At 39.6% G+C, this 17,501-nt stretch overlaps 1 protein-coding gene across 20 annotated transcripts in view; it reads left to right on the forward strand.

Annotated features, from left to right (window-relative positions):
- ANO4 (anoctamin 4) overlaps positions 1 to 17,501 on the forward strand; it is a 433,316-nt gene that overhangs the window by 325,500 nt on the left and 90,315 nt on the right. For all 20 annotated transcript variants that reach the window (XR_009494400.1, XM_024991748.2, XM_024991754.1 and 17 more), the window contains one exon: positions 11,082 to 11,188. Coding sequence is in view for 19 of the 20 variants with exons in the window: in XM_024991748.2 (XP_024847516.1) it covers positions 11,082 to 11,188 (107 nt within the window). In the remaining variant the exon portion in view is untranslated. The remainder of the gene's footprint in view (positions 1 to 11,081; positions 11,189 to 17,501) is intronic.

The raw sequence follows: 17,501 nt of genomic DNA on the forward strand, positions 1-17,501 counted from the left end.
CACCAGTTTGGCCCATTGCCACCTTCACCTGCAGCAGCCACCAGTATGTTCCTCTGTTCTCTGAATCTATGAGCTTGTTTTCTTTTTTAAGATTCCATATATACGTGAGATCATAAAATAGTTGTCTTTCTTTCTCTGACTTATTCCAGTTATCATAACGCCCTCATGGGTAACCCATGTTGTCACATGGCAAGATTTTCTTCTTTTTTATGTCTGAGTAATATTCCATTGTGTATGTGTGTATGTGTATATGTGTGTATATATACACACACACACATACATAATACCACATTTTTTATCATTCAATGATAAAAGTCCATTTTATCATTCATAATAATATCATTATTATGAATGATAAAAAGATATCAACAGTTGCTTTGATATCTTTGGCTGTTATAAATAATGCTGCAATGAATAGGGGGGCACAGGTATCTTTTCGAGATAGTATTTTCATTTCTTTCCATGAAATACCCAAAAGTGGAGTTGCTAAATCATATGGTAGTTCTATTTTTAATTTTTTTGAGGAACCTCCATACTCTTTTCAATAGTGGCTGCACCAGTTTAAAATCCCACTAGCAGTGCAGAAAGAAAGTGAAAGTGAAGTCACTCAATCATGTCAGACTCTCTGCAACCCCATGGACTGTAGTCTACCAGGCTTCTATGTCCATGGGATTTTCCAGGTAAGAGAACCTGAGTGGGTTGCCATTTCCTTCTCCAGGGGATCTTTCCGACCCAGGGATTGAACCCAGGTCTCTTGCATTGCAGGCAGATGCTTTACCCTCTGAGCCACCAGGGAATCAATGCAGAAGGATTCCCTTTTCTCCTCAACCTCACCAATACTTCTTGTTTCTTGTCTTTTTGATAATAGCCATTCTGACAGGTCTGAAGTGGTATCTCACTGTGGTTTTTATTTTATTTTCTCTGATGGTTAGTGATGTTGAGCATCTTTTCATGTTGGCCATCTGTATGTCTTCTCTAGAAAAATGTCTATTGAGGTCCTCTGACAATTTCTTAATCAGAGTATATTTTTTGCTACTGAGCCATATGAGTTTTTTAAAATAAATTTCAGATATTAATCCCTTTTCAGATATATGACTTGCAAATATGCTTTTTCATTCTATAGGTTATTTTTATGTTGATGGTTTCCTTCTCTGTGCAGAGGCTTTTTAGTTTGAGGTATTCTCACTTGTTAATTTTTGCTTTTGATACCTTTACTTTTGGTGTCAAAAAAAAAAAAAAAATGGTTGCCAAAACCAGTGTCAGGGAGCTTGCTTCTTATGTTTTCTTCTAGGAGTTTTATGGCTTCAGGACTTAGATAGTAGTCCAGTTTCATACTTTTACATATAGCTCTCCAAGTTTCCAGTGCCATTTATTGAAGAGGCTGTCCTTTCCCCATTGTATACTCTTGTATCCTTTGTGAATAATTAATTGACCATATATATGTGAGTTTATTTCTTGGCTCTGGATTCTGTCCCACTGAGCTGTGTGTCTACTTTTATGCCAATACAATATTGTTTTGATTAGACAACTTTGTAGTGTACTTTGAAATTAAGGCATGTGATACCTCCAGCTTTGTTCTTTCTCAAGATTGCTTGCTTTGGCTATTCAGGGTTTTTTGTGATTATATACAAATTTTAGGATTTTTTTCTATTTATGAGACAAATGCCATTGGAATTTTGAGAGTGGTTAAATTCTATAGATTGCTTTGGGCAATATGGATATTTTAACAATATTAATTTTTCCAAGCTATGAGCATGGGATATCTTTCCATTTTTGTCTTCAGTTTCTTTCATCAATATCTTACAGTTTTCAGTATATAGGTCTTTCACGTCCTTGGTTAAATTTATTCCTATATGTTTTATTACTTTTGATGCAATTGTAAATGTGATTGTTTCTTAATTTCTCTTTCTCATAGTTCATTACTAGTGTATAGGAATGCAACAAATTTTTGTATATTGATTTTGTATTCTACAACTTTACTGGATTTGTTCTAACAGTTTTTTTAGTGGAGTCTTTAAGGTTTTCTATAAATAATACATCATCTACAAATAGTGATAGTTTTACTTCTTCCTTTCCAATTTGAATGCCTTTTATTTCTTTCTCTTGCCTAACTGCTCTGTCTGGGACTTCCAATACTATGGAGGGGTGGGGGGAGTTTGGTGTTTCTTTTCCTGTTTTTTCCCAGTTATTAAGATGTAATTGAAATATAGCACTATATAATGTGTATAGCATAATGATTTAACTTAATCATGAAATGATCATCACAATACGTATAGTAAACATCCAACACTATGTTGAATAAAAGTTTTGAGAGTAGACCTCCTTATCTTGTTCCTGATCTTAGAAGAAAAGCCTTCAGTTTTTCGCTGTTGAACATGTTAGCTGTGGGCTTGTCATGTATAGCTTTTATTCATAAAGACTTCTTAAATGTTTCATCATTCTACAGAGCCTAATTTTCTCTAACATATTTCTTTCTCATTGTGTTTTTGTCTTTGTTTTATTCTCTTTTATGTTAATGGGTTTCTTCAGATACCTGGTAATCTTTGGCTGACTGTTCATATTTAAGAATAGGAAATGCAAAATAAGAGAAGTTCAGAGTATAAGGTGGGAACTGTCAACTGATGTGGGCCTTATGGCTGAGGGGTTTCAGTTTAAAGTCTTCAGTGTCACTATCTTTAGATTTTTTATCTTAGGCTGGTCAGATTCCCCAGAGAAGTATTTGCCAGTATTCTGCCCAGAAAGTCAAGGCCTAGCTGCTAGCATTTTAGAGCCTAAATGGTTGATGATAGTTGAGTCTCAGCTTCTAGAATGCAAATATTCACTTGATCCTCCAGTTTTTACTATGGTACCCGTACTCCTAACTATGCCTGAATGTCTTCAGTTCAGAGATTGTATTATCCTATTAAAAAAAAAAAGGAAAAAGAAAATATCTCCAGTATTCTGTTACAGAGGGCTTCCCTGGTAGCTCACCTGGTAAAGAATCCACCTGCAATGCAGAAGACTTGCGTTCGATTCCTGGGTTGGGAAGATCCCCTGGCGGAGAGCATTGCAACCCACTCCAGTATTCATGCCTGGGGAATCCCCATGGACAGAGGAGCCTGGAGGGCTATAGTCCATAGGATCACAAAGAGTTGGACACAACTGAGTGACTAAGCACGGCACAGCGTTCTGTTAGAGTACAACATCTTCCTAAACAACTTTCAACTAGTACTTATTTTAGCATTCCTTGCAGACTACTTCTAGAGGTCACTGTGTCCCAGTTCTGAGATTTTGTAGCATATACATAGTTTTTCTTGGTTTTCCCCAGAGCTGGGTTAGCATTTGGCTCTTTCTGGTCTCCTAACTCTGTTACCACTTGTCTGTCTGCTTTTCACACTCCAGTGCTTCTTTGCTGCTGTTTTCCGCTATCCCTGTCCCTTGAGTGTTACACCTTTATTTAAACACAAACAAATATTACTCTTGTTTTCATGGGGTTTTAAGAGAGAAAAAAATTAAATACAAGTGTTTAATTTTCCATCTTTACCTAAAAGTCTCAAGAGCAAGTATTTCTTAATTTGCATTTGATATTTAAATAGCAAAGGTAAGATTGTGAAGTATGGTTAGAAATGACCATTGGAATAAAAACATCTCATATTGATTTTTATTCCAGTAGCTTATCACCTAAAAAGAGGTTTGAAAATTTTTACCAATCAGATAAATAGTATATATTTAGTCTGAGAGTCGTTTTACCCTTTTACTCATATCAGTATTCTTAAGAAGTTAGCAGAATTCCCTGGCTGTCCAGTGATTAGGACTTGACATTTTCACTGCCAAGGGCCTGGGTTTAATCCCGTGGCTGCATGGTGCAGCCAAGAAAAAAAATGAGTTAGGTATTGCCCTGCAATAGCCTAAAGCCCACAAAACTATCAAAATAGGCCTTGTCACATAAAAAATTAATTGGTTGCTTGCTTTGTTCCTACTTAGATTTTCATTAACTTGAGGACGTATTTAAGTGACAATTAACTGTATCACCTTTGTTTCTGCTTGTTAAAAAGAGGTGTCTATTTAAAAGTCTAATTAATAAAGTTTCCTGAAATATTTATCCTTAAGGCATTAACCTTCACTTTTCTTTTTGTATTATGAAATAGTACAATTTCAGCCATCATGAAAGACTGATCTGTTGGTCATCTACTGCCATGTGAGGGTAAAACTCACTGACTTAAAACAATGCATGTTATATTTGCTTATGATTCTTTGAGCATTTTGTGCTGGGTTCAGCTGATCAGTTCTTCACTGGATTTAGCTGGTCAACAGGAGGTTGAAATCATCTCTTTGCTTCGCCAGACTGGACAGTCTAAAATTGTCTCCCTTTGGGTGGTGCATGCTTGTGGCTGGGTTTCTCTTTTCATGTGGTCATTTATCTTCAGAGAGGCTAGTCAGACTTCTGTATGTTGGTAGCCTTGGGGCTTTGTTCCAAATGGACAGGAGTGGGTGCTCAGAGCCTGGGCCTCAGCTCACAAAAATCACTTCTACATTCTGTTGATGAAAGCTAGTCACAAAACTCACTCAGAGAGGTGAAGAGATAGACTCTACCTCTTAATGGAAGAAGCAAGAAATTCACATCACAAAGGGATGTGTATACAGGAATGGGAGGAGTTGTGGCTGGTTTTGTTTTTTTTTTTTTCTTTGCATTCCACCAGAGCCTTCCTTCTGGCATAAAATTTATTTACGTTTTTCCCACATAGAAAATATGCTGATTCCCATTTCTAGATCCCCAGAGGTCTCAACCCAATATGACATTAGCCTCAAAGTCCAGGATCTTTTGTTCCAACATCAGGTTCAGTTGAGGATGAGAATCCCTGGAAGCAGCTCTTCAGGGATAGTTCTTCTTGGACAAGAGGCCTGTTCATGTAAAAAGCAAATTAACTGCCTGTTATGTTTCCAACAGACCATGAGGAGAGATGCGGGCATGCTCAATCACGTCTGTCTCTTTGCATCCCCATGGACTGTAGCCCACTAGGCTCCTCTGTCTGTGGGATTTCCCAGGCAAGAATACTGGAGTGGGTGGCCATTTCCTTCTCCAGGGTATCCTCCCAACCTAGGGATCGAACCTTCATCTATTGTGTCTCCTACATTGGCAGGCAGATTCTTGACTACTGTACCACCTGGGAAGCCCAAGGAGCTATGGGCCCAGGATAATTACAATAGATGCTTCCGTTCAAAATGGAGGGCAGCGGGAACAGAGCGGTTCTAACACCCAGTGGGCAGTTGCTTCAAGCCCCCGTACTCTAGGGCCAAGAGCATACCCTGATTAATTATCTGGTTCTGTTTCTTTCTTTACCGTATGTCTTAGATTTTTAATTTATAAGTCAGTAATGTAGCTATAAATCTAACGTAATTAGACAGCACCACCTATAGGTAGTTAAATGCTTTTTGAGAAAGTTTCCACCTGAAGTTTTAAACCATGGAGATTTTCATACCTTGGAGGACCCTTGTTTATTTTTACCAGTTGCAGAAATTTCCTAAAATAGGCATTAAGCCAAATTTTCAAAACCTCTTCATTGCCTGTATTTTCCCCAAAGTAGTAACAATTACAAAGAAACCATAATTCTAAAATAAACTGATTTTCAGAATCTTTAAGTTAGAGGGAAAAAAGTAAAATTTATCTGTGATATAATTGGACAGTTTCTGCAACATTCAGTGGGTCTCTGGAGACCACAGCCCCAGGAGGTTTGGAGTTAAACCTCAGTTTCACAGCATATTCCTAACCCTAACCTTCTATTTTGGAGGACAGGAGATTGGCGCCTCCCCAAGTAAAAATGGAGAGCTGTTCTCCTCTAGGGAAGGCAGGAGAGGAGAGACCCTGGAGGGGAGTTAGTGGGAGCTTCAGGCTCAGGCCCACGCAGTAGTGAGCAGGTCAGCAGGGCCTCCTTCACAGGGCAAGATGGAAGCATCGAGAAAGTCCCCTTCACACACACATGCATACTAGCAGTCCTGGGCTTCCAGTGGTTCCTTTTACAAAAGAATGGGAAGATTTGGAGGAAGGCATTTGGTTTTTGAATTGCTGATTGTATGACTTCGAGTGTATTATAGAATCACTCCAGTGGGGAGGATAAGGAGATAGATGTTTACAGCCTTAATCCTGTAGTTGATCCTCCACCAACTCAGCAGTTTATTCCTCTCCTCACCATGAAAATGGTTCTTGTTCTGCAAGTAAGAACAGACCTAGAAGAGAAATTGCAATTTTCCCTTTAAACTTTCTTTTTTCTAAAATGTCCATTTTTTGTAGGTAGTACTTACTTATGATAAAAATTTCTTAATTGTGTACAGTGAAGTTCCCTTCCTACCTTCCCAGAGGCAACCAGTGTATCCAGATGTCTATACATCCTTCCACAGTCCTTCTGTACATGCACTGGCAAACATATATGTCAGTATGTACGTCTGTGTACTTCTTTCCATGTATATGCTTTTATTTTGGACACAAATAGCTGTGTGACTGATCTGAACCTTGTTTTTGCCCTGTAATATCTTGCAGATTTTTAATATCTGCACTGAGCATTGTTAATCTCTCTATAGCTGCAGAGTGTTCCATCACAGAGCTCTACCAGTATTTGTTTATCCTCTCCTCCACTGGTGAATTATTTAGATCATTTCTGGAGTTTTGTTATGGTAAACCATACCACGATGAACATTCTTGTACATCTGTTACTTGGCATGTGGGTGAGCATACTTGTAGAATAAATTTCTAGAGGGGAATCGCTAGGTCAGAGGAGATGTGATGAGGATATAGGAATAATTCTGATAGACCTGGTCAAGGTACGCTCATAGAATTTGTACTTGTTTGCTGCTCCATCAGCAGTGTGTGAAGGCAGAGCTGAGTTTCTAAGCCCAGGTAGAGTCCTGATACCTCACAGACTAAGCATCAGGTCTTATGTTTGTCAAACAGCTCAGCTTACATGGTGTGTGGTTCATGCATGCATGTGTTTGTGTCTGATTTCATTTGGAGAGCATTGTTTTGTAAGTAGCTAAGAGAAGCTTGAGAATCAATGATGCAGGACATCATCACTTTTCTTCCTCTTAACCCTCCAGTTTGAAGGAGTGACAGAGAAAGTGAGATGGCTCCATGCACTACAAGAATATCCTTAGACAAGTAACATGGAGAGAATGGTTCATGTGGTAGCTGAAAAGATGAAGCAGGTAGAAAGATTCATAGGAAGCAGGCATGGAGGTCAAGGTCTAATGAGATGAGATTTAGTCTCCTACACCCCCATATTGGGCTTCCCTGGTGTCTCAGATGGTAAAGAATCCACCTGCAATGCTGAAGACCTGGGTTTGATCCCTGGCTTGGGAAGATCCCCTGGAGGAGGGCATGGCAACCCACTCCAGTATTCTTGCCTGGAGAATCCCCATGGACAGATGAGCCTGGTGGGCTAAAGTCCATGGGGCCACAAAGAGTTGGACACGACTGAGCGACTAAGCACAGCAGCACAGGAACAGGCCCCCACATTAACTAGGGGTTTCTGGAAGATCTCATTTGTTCTCAGAGAGCCAACTTTAAGAGCTTGTCATGTGTCAAGCCCTGTATTAATACTGGAAATAGAGATGCACATGGCCAGTCCCTGCTCTAAAGAAGCTCATATAGAAAAGTCATGTAAGCAGAAAAGTTCTATATAAAAGTTACAGAAACAACAAGAGTGGTAACAGCTGACTCTGACAGCCTATTAAATGCCAAACAGGGCTCAGCAGTGCTCATCTCACCTGCTGCTGCTGCTGCTGCTAAGTCACTTCAGTCATGTCCAACTCTGTGCGACCTCATAGATGGCAGCCCACCAGGCTCTGCCATCCCTGGGATTCTCCAGGCAAGAGTACTGGAGTAGATTGCCATTTCTTTCTCCAGTGCATGAAAGTGAAGAGTGAAAGTGAAGTCGCTTAGTCATGTCCAACTCTTTGCGACCCCATGAACTGCAGCTCACCAGACTCTTCTGTCCATGGGATCTTCCAGGCAAGAGTACTGGAGTGGGTGCCATTGCCTTCTCCATCATCTCACCTAATTCTGCAAAAATCTTATTGGAGGATGATTCCAGTTTTATCCCATCCCACAGATGAAGAAACTGAGACCCAGGGAAGTTGAGGGATGGTCCCAACACCCCATAGTAAGTGACAAAGCTGGGATGCAGGTTGAGGTCAATCTCACTTCCAAGTCTTAAGGGAAATCAGGAGTGATGTTGGAACTAAAAGCTTATCTCCCTCCTCCATGAAATGGTTTTATGCTCCCTTCTCTTTTTGTAGCACCATAATACTTTTCAGGGTGAGGCTTGGGGGTCAGCGAAGACTTTTGGAGGGAGATATGACCTGAGCTGGGGCTCTGAGGATAAGAAGCAAGGAGAACAGTTCCAGCAGAGCTGACCTCCAGGAGTCAGAAGTTTGTCCCAGGGAGGCAAGTGAGTGGCATGGATAAGATGAGAGCTCTGGAGCCAGACAGCCTGAGTTTACATCTGAGCTCTGCCCCTTATTAGCAGAGTGACATTGGGTACGTCACTTAACCTCTCTGATTCTATTCCTGTAATATGGGGGCTATAAAGTACTTTCCTCCCAGCTTATTGTAAGCATGGCATGAGTTAACATGTCTGGAGCTAGTGGCCGGCAGCACAGGTTCTCTCTGTTTGTTCTCATTACAGACTCTCTAGGATCCAGGTATGACCTAGATGTAAAGGAGAGGAAAACAGAATTAGGAGGTTCGCCTGTGATGCTTATTACAGAGAATGATTACATGAGCTCACAAAATGTAATGTGATGCTATTTAAAAAAAGGGGGGGGGCAGAAAATCATTTAATGGAGGAGCAAGAGACACGGGCTTTTAGCCCAGAATTATCTTGTCAAGCATGGTTGTGCTTATCAGCTTTTAGTTATCTAAAATTGTGAGTCAAAACGGACTTTTTTATTTATTGTCTACTTCTTTATGACATATTTATGGGTGTTAAAATGTAATAGTCTATCTCAAATAAGGTGAAAAAGCAGAGGAGAATAAGATAAAAGGAACTACATTTGCTGTAACTCTCAGTTTTCCCCTCTCCCCCTTTGACGCCATAAAATGTTTTCAGACAACCCTAGAGAAGAGATAAGATAAATGCTGCTGCTTTCCCATTTACCCACATAGCATTTATCTCTCCTGTATCAAGTCAAGTTACTTTATTCTGAGAAGTAAATTCCATAGCAGAATATAAGAGAAGTGCAATAGAAGTGAACAGAAAGCTCTTATCCAAGGAATCCATTCATGTGATTTACATTTTGTCTTCATATTCTCTGGCTTTTTTCTACTTTATCCCAACCAAACATCCTCAATTCTGTTCCACAGTCAAACCCCATGCCTGGACCACTCTTTGTGTAGGCCAGTTTTATCTAGATGACTTGAGTAATTCCCAAGAATTCATCTTATTTTTTAAAAAGTAATAGCAATTTCCAATATAAATTCACACAAACCCTCTCTTACTGCTATTCAAAAACCTACACCATTACTGTGTACTAGCCACTCACTTGGAGAAGGCAATGGCACCCCACTCCAGTACTCTTGCCTGGAAAATCCCAAGGATGGAGGAGCCTGGTAGGCTGCAGTCCATGGGGTCTCAAAGAGTCGGACATGGCTGAGCAACTTCACTTTCACTTTTCACTTTCATGCATTGGAGAAGGAAATGGTAACCCACTCCAGTGTTCTTGCCTGGAGAATCCCAGGGATGGGGGAGCCTGGTGGGCTGCAGTCTGCGGGGTTGCACAGACTGAAGTGACTCAGCAGCAGCAGCAGCAGCAGCAGCAGCCACTCACTAGCCCCTGGGGCTACAGAAATTATTACAATTCAGCCTTTTGTCTTATGTGGGAAAAGGCATGAACAAGGAGGTTGATTCTGCCCATATCTGCCTCATGTTCCTTTCCTTTGTGGTTTATCTTTCCCACTAGACTGTAAGCCTCTCAAGGTCAAAGATTGTATCTGCTTTATTTCCCACTGGATAATCATTACCCTATAGAGTGTTCTCCATAACCATTTACTGAATTCATTAATGAAAATAAATACATGACTATACAGAATGATCAGTAAATTGATGTGTTTGCAAGATAAGAAATAGCTTAGAGGAGAGAATGAATAGTAAACTCCTTGGAGGGCAGAAGAGTGGTTGGAGGGGTTGGGAGACCTGCTGAGGAAAGTGACTTCTGAGTTGAGTTTTGAGGGTGATGACTGCCACTATTGATAAGCCTTACATAGTGTCCAATTCACGCAACATACTATAAAGTCTGCTGAGGTAATAAACTATAATTTATGAAGTAACTATACTTACAGTATCTCTCATATTCGACCATTTAACCCATTACTGGGTGGGAGGACCTGGCCATTTCATGCTGCATTGTGTGGTCCTGGAAGCTCCGTCTGTTGGCTTGGGGTAGGGATACCTACTGGGAAACTCAGTGTTGTGTTTGTGTGTGTTCATATGGTCCTGTGAGAAACAGTGGAGGCTGGATGGGCCTTTGGCTGAGAGAGAAGCAGTCTTAAGTACGTGCTCTAGAAGAGGGGTGGTCCATCCAGGAGAGAAGGTGGGAAAGGAACAGACAGAGGCCGTTTCTAGTGACTCAGCCCTGAGCCAGGCCAGAGCGATTGCCTAAGACCTGTGCCCATCACCTAGGTCAGTTTCAGATTTCAAAATTCCTGAAAAATCATGTGATTATGACATGGGAGAGGATGAAGTGGAAGACAAAAGGAGATAAATGCAAGATGGTTTTTAGTTGAATTTATCTGATGACCTTACTGAGGAGAAAAAAACAGGATGTGAGGCATGGACTTGCTATTAGTTGCAAGTTTCTTAATTGTAATTAGCTCCAGCCCTTTCCTAACACAATGATGTAAATGACTGGGAGGTTGAGAACCAAAACTGCTAAGATTCATGAGCCTCTTGCCTCTGGTGTGATCTTGGGGTGGGGGGGATTCCTTATGCTATTCCAGACTTACCGTCTCTGTGACAGATGGAAGACATAGCTCTCTAAGTCACACCAAATTATATCAAAGATTAGATCCCTCAGCTCCAATTAATCCTTGTGTTTTCAATATGTGTGTACAGCTTCATCATACACAACAAAGACACTTTCTTCAACAATGCCACAAGAAGTAGAATTGTACATCATATTTTACAAAGAATAAAGTATGAAGAAGGAAAAAACAAAATTGGTAAGTAGTATATCAGTATAACAAGTTACATTTGATTTGGAGGATTACAGACTTTTCCCTTTGGTTTTATTACATTGATATCAATTCTAGAAATGCTTGTGATTTATAAAGCCTCTAACTGCACAGTTCCTTGATGGATAACTCAGAAGTGTTAAACTTTAATAGATCGCTTTTTAAAAGATAACACATCATCTCATTTATCTTAGACCATGGAAGAGTGCTCTCAATTCAACAAATATTTAAGGAGCGCCCATTATGTGCCAGGTGGGCTTCCCAGGTGGTGCTAGTGGTAAAGAACCTGTCTGCCAATGCAGGAGATGTAAGACACCCCGGTTCCATCCCTAGGTCAGGAAGATCCCCTGCAGGGAGAGCATGGCAGCCCACTCCAGTATTCTTGCCTGGAGAATCCCATGGATAGAGGAACCTTGCGGGCAACAGTCCACAGGATCGCAGAGAGTCAGACACAACTGAAGTGACTGAGCATGCATTGTGCGCCAGGCACTGAGCAAGATGTTAGGGAGATGAGCACAGTTCTCTCCTGAAGTGTATGTTCAGGAAGTTAAGAACAGACAGTAAATAAATAAATACAGTACATAACATGAAGAAATTGAAATGGATGATGTTATAGAGATTGACTAGGGGGTAGAGATCATGCTGAGATGGCATGGTCAGGGAATGCTCTTCTGAGAAGCTGGAATTTGAACTAAAACCTGAATGACAAGAGGGAGCCAGTGTATGGCAAGATGCAGAAGCAGGCACAGGGAGCTGTCATACATAAGTAAATTCTCCAAATAATCACCACCCCCAGCAAATAACCTCCACATATTACTCTGGGGATATTTGCGTGAGAATCTTTCCATAATATATTACCAAATTTCCTGCCTTATTAAGTAGATTACTATATACTGGGAAGATTTGGGGAGCTTTGTCCATATCTCTGTCCCAGCAAGACTTTTATTTATGCTTTGAATGATGACCTGTGTCAATCATGGTCAATCAAGAGATAAAAAAATCACACAGAATTTGAACAGGAAAGTGAAAATGAAAGTTGCTCTGTCATGTCCGACTCTGCAACCCCGTGGACTATACAGTCCATGGAATTCTCCAGGCCAGAATACTGGAGTGGGTAGCCTTTCCCTTCTCCAGGGGATCTTCCCAACCCAGGTCTCCCTCATTGCAGGTGGATTCTTTACAAACTGAGCCACAAGGGAAGCCCAAGAATGCTGGAGTGGGTGCCTATCCCTTCTCCAGTGGATTTTCCCAACCCAAGAATTGAAGTGGGGTCTCCTGCATTGCAGGTGGATTCTTTACCAACTGAACTATCAGTTTGATAACTTTTCCTTGAACAGGAAAAGTTAATGCAAATAATTAATTGTGATGGAGGTTTGGAGTAACGGAGGACTGACTAGTAAAGAGCAAGAAGAATTCTAAAGAATAGAAGAGAAGATGCCCCACAACAAAGCTGAGATGGAGACCTTCTTAGAAGGGGGGCAGTTGTGGATCATTGCGTGGCAGAGCAGTTTGCTGGGGTTTCTGTGCCAGCAGGATTCTCTGTGAATCCGCCCTCTCAAGTTCTGGGAGAAGCTGGCTAGAGGGGTTCCAAAGGAACCCCTTCACTGGGAGTTGTTGCCCAGCGTCATCATCCTATGAAGCTGTTCAAAGGCCCACCTGCCCTTGAGGAGATCCCAGGGCTGCTGGCTACCATGAACTACATGTGCCGGGTTCCATAGAAGCTATGAGTTGCAGAAGCCTGCTGGGAGGAGCATACTAGTACCAGGAAAACAAACTCCTCCCTCCCCTACTGTCCCTCTAGGGCCTTCTACTGACAAAGCTGAACATTGCAGCATCTGGCAAACGAGAAATATTTACAGGGTCGAACTGCATTACTGCAAAGCTAAGGAGCAGTCAACTGATAACTGGCACAGAGCCTAAACAGTTTGCTCATCAGGCTTTCAGGTGGAGTGGAGACTGGAAGGATGCATTATGTCAGTCACTTGGAGTTAGGATCCTGAAAGAGCTCAGTGATCTGGAACTCTCAGCCACATCTGAGAGATGACTTTCAATAGTTTGTAAATGTTAAGTGCTATATTCAAATTCAGCAAAATAGCTACCTTGGCACCGTGTGGGAGAAATATTACTCAACACATCATAAAGAGGGACAAACTTGGGAGGTTTAGTTGAATGCAAGTGTGAGTCACTAGTATGGCGAAGCTGCCAAAAACTATTTTGATTACAAGCTGTATAAATTAAAATATAATAGGGTGAATCAGATACCTGGTCCAGATCTGAATACACCTGGAATATTATGTTCAGTGAGAGTCAGTGTAGGTGGGTATGCTGACATTGAGCCAGATTTAGGACTTTCTTGATTTACATAGGGTTATGGGTTAGCACGTCCTTAAATTCTCTGCAGCAGTCATCCATCCTTGAGACACATCCTCTTCATAATGTCCTCCATGGCCACTCCAGCTCAGAGGAGTCTTTTCTTCTTCTGAATTCCTATGGAAATTATTTTTGCAGTCTATATGGTAATTAGCAATGTACAACTCTTCTTTTATTATCTTGAATTATTTACTTTCAATGACAATGAAAATTCTACCAACTAAAGAGAACCAATGTTAACATTTTGTGTACTGAATAACTTAAATATTACATTAATTACTCTTTTCATCTTTATACCTCATTTGTCCAAGTGATTTTTTTTTAACAAACTTTGGATATGCTACACATACTTTTTTTCATCCTTTTCTCGGTTAACAGCATATCAGGAACATACTAGAAAACAAGTGAGTAGAAGTGAAATGATTAGGGCAGTAGCTATTCTGGATTATTTCATAGCATGCAAAGAATTTTTAAAACCAGTCTCTTCATTAGTATTGGTAGTATAATATTAGCACACCTCACAACTCATAATATATTAGGGTGTTGAGAATCTGCGATTAAAAACTGCTAGTCTAGATAACAAGCTTCTCAATTATAAATGAGTTGCCTTATTTGTCTTTGTATCATCATTGCCTAGCACCGTATCTGGCATACAGGCAGATTGCTTGTTGAACCAAATTGAAAATCTTTTAAACATGATCAGTGTCTAACCATCAGCATTCTTACACAATCAAAGACTATGCAGTGAGGCCATACAGCAATTTTGTGCTTAAATTTTTGCAGCTAAAAATGTGGGTTATTTTTATAGCTCGTCAAGATGGAGACAGAAAAAGGGCAGAGAGAATGATTTGTAAATGTTCTGAAAAAACACAGGAAATGTAGTATTGTTACTAGTAAGAAATGATTGTTGTAAAAATTTCTCTTATTTGATTAAAGAATTCTATCAAGAACCCCAGTGCTTTGAAAGTCAGTGAGGAACTGAAAAAATGTCTATTTAGAAATAACCAACCACAAACTAAATTACTAACCAAGGATCAGACATTATGATGAAAAATTTGACGTTCAAGTATAAATATTCTGTTGACCCAATGTTTCATAATCATCATCTTCAGTTTCATAATTAAAAGAAACATGTTATAAGACAATTTAATCCATCAATAGAATTAATGTTTATCTTACGTTATTTTCTGGCTGAAACTCTTTCTGAAAGTGCATCTTGCATGGGTCAACATGGATTAGAGATAATACTAAAATATGGTTTGTAGACATGATTTATGAGGGTATTTCAGTGGAGCGAAAACTACCACAATATAAGTTTTTCAACTTCACTCTGAGATTATTACAACTCTGAAAATCAAACCTAGTGAATTCCATTTTCAAAATAGAGCAATTAATAGATAAAAAAGACTTATTTAACAGTATAAGTACAAAAAATAAATCTTGATATTAATTCGTAGTTTCAAAACTGATGCTCAAAGGGGAAGACTTTAAATATTAACTGTTTTCTCAAATTTCAGGACTTTGATAAATTATCACAAATTCACAAGAGAATTTCATCATCAGAAGTCTCTTATTAGGTCCCTGTGAATCTTTTGCTATTATCTGGAATATTTGAAAATGATTGATGATATATGTAGAATTCTTGATAGAAGCTCCAGAAAGTCAAAGTTTTCTACATAATCAATCATTTGTTCATTCATTACAAAGGTATTTATCGAGGGCCTCCTCTGTGCTAGACAAAGCCCTACGGATATTTATACTTCAGCTGTCTTTCTTAGGCATTTAGAGTTAATGTCAAAGCATCTTAAAATACATTTAATCATGTTACCATGATTAAAAGTACCTAAACATTGATTGATCCTCCATCAATAAAAAGTGAATTGGTGCGTGTTTCATTTTCCAGTTAGGCTAAGCCTCTTGCCTCTAATCAGGGTCTGAAACATGGAGAGCACTCATCTAAATGTTGCTTGAGAGACATCCTTCCAGTCATCTTCTTTGAAGTACATTTTAGGAAGTAGTATCACTCTTGATCTGAGAGAAACTTTAAAGATCAGAACATTATATTTCCACTTCTGGCCAACATGGAGTAACAGGCACAAGATTACTCTCCCACCTGAAACAATCAGAAAAGAAAAGACAAAAAGTATGAGACAACTATTTTCAAGACACTGAGCACTGGGCAGCCAAGAACAGGGATCCCTGAGAGAAAGAAAACAAATGAGGTGAACCCTACAGTTGCCTCAGCTTACTATCTTGAGATGATTTCTAGACAGCAACAGAGGGAAAAAGAACCCGCGCTGAACCTAGTAGACTCCCCAAGTCGAAAAGATGTTGCTTAGAATCCAGGGAGACCAAGGCAGCCAGAGTTCACAGGGCAACACACCAGAAAACAGAGAGCTTCATGGAGAACCCTAAAGATCTGCAGAGAGCCTCTGCAAGTATTTAGAGTACTGATTAGTACACACATCAGAAAGCTACCCAAGGCCAGAGAAAGAGCAACCCAAAGGGATTTCCAATGAGACTAGTAGAGCACCTCATAATTTAATTAGCATTAAATATAGATGGTTTGAAAATTCCAATCCAGAATTCAGAAGCTGACATTAAATAATTAAAGCAAGACCTTTTTTTTTTTTTTTTTTTTGCTGCATGCAAAAAACACTCTTTAAAGACACAAATAGCTTAAAGTAAAAGAACCAAAAAAGATATATACTGTGCGAACCAAAAGAAAGCTGAAAGGCCTATACTGATATCAGACAAAATAGATTTCGGAGCGAAGAATACTATCAGGGATAAAGAAGGCTATTCTAAAATGATGAAGTCAGTGCATCTGGAAAACATAGAAATCCTAAATGTTTATGCACTTAATAACAGAGCTTCAAACTACAAAGTAAAAACTGATAGAACTGCTAAGAGAAATAGGCAAGTCCACAGTTATAGTCAGAGGTTTCAATACCACTTTTTCAATAATTAATGGAACGAGTAGACAAAAAATCAGTGGAGGTTAGAAGACCTAAACATTATCAATGAAATTAATTGATCTTTTAGACCACTCTACCACCAGCAGCAGAATACCCAATTTTTTTAAGTGAACACAGAGTATTACCAAGAGACCATACTTGAGGAACATAAAACAAGACAATAATTCTTTGACCACAGTGGAATTAAGTTAGATATCAATAAGACCATCTCTGGAAAACTTACAAATATTTAAAACTAAATAATGTATTTTTAAATAACTCATGGATGAGAGAAATCAAAAGGGAAATCAGAAAGTTGCTGTATTCAGTGAAAGTGAAAAAACAGTGTATCAAAAAGTGTGCAGTACAGGGAGAAATTTATAGCACCATATGCATATATAGGAAAAGAAATGGTCCCAAATTAATGACCTCTCCTACCTTAAGAAACTAGGGGGTAGGGAAGGAAATTAGTCTAAAGTTGGTAGATGAAATAATAAAAATCAGAAGAAATCAATGAAATGGAAAAAATAGAGAAGAATAAATGAAACCAAAAGCTGATTCTTTGAGGAAAAAAAAAATCAAATTCATAAACCTGTGATAGACACAGCCTGGGGGTGACTCCTGAATGTGTAATCCCTTCCCCTTAAGTGTGGGTGGAAACTGTGGTTTATACCTGACCAATAAAACCATTGCAAATCCACATGTCCAATATCCTTCCCCCACCTTATGGATGAGACAGTTGAGGACTGAGAACAAGAGGACTTTCCAAAGTCATCCCACTAGCCCAATGCAAAGGAGTTGGCTTCGTCCATATTGAAGCTTCTGGATGAAAATAGGAGAGCTCAGGTGGAAGGTCATCTTTTTGGCATGATTAATTCATCCACTTCTCCCAGCGCGCTCCCTTCTCTATGCCAAGCACTATGCTAGGTATGCTTCATCGTGTTTTTCCTATTTGAAAACTTGATTTTCTAGTC

The sequence above is a fragment of the Bos taurus genome, chromosome 5 (assembly GCF_002263795.3).
Source record: "Bos taurus isolate L1 Dominette 01449 registration number 42190680 breed Hereford chromosome 5, ARS-UCD2.0, whole genome shotgun sequence".
Lineage (NCBI taxonomy): Eukaryota > Metazoa > Chordata > Mammalia > Artiodactyla > Bovidae > Bos > Bos taurus.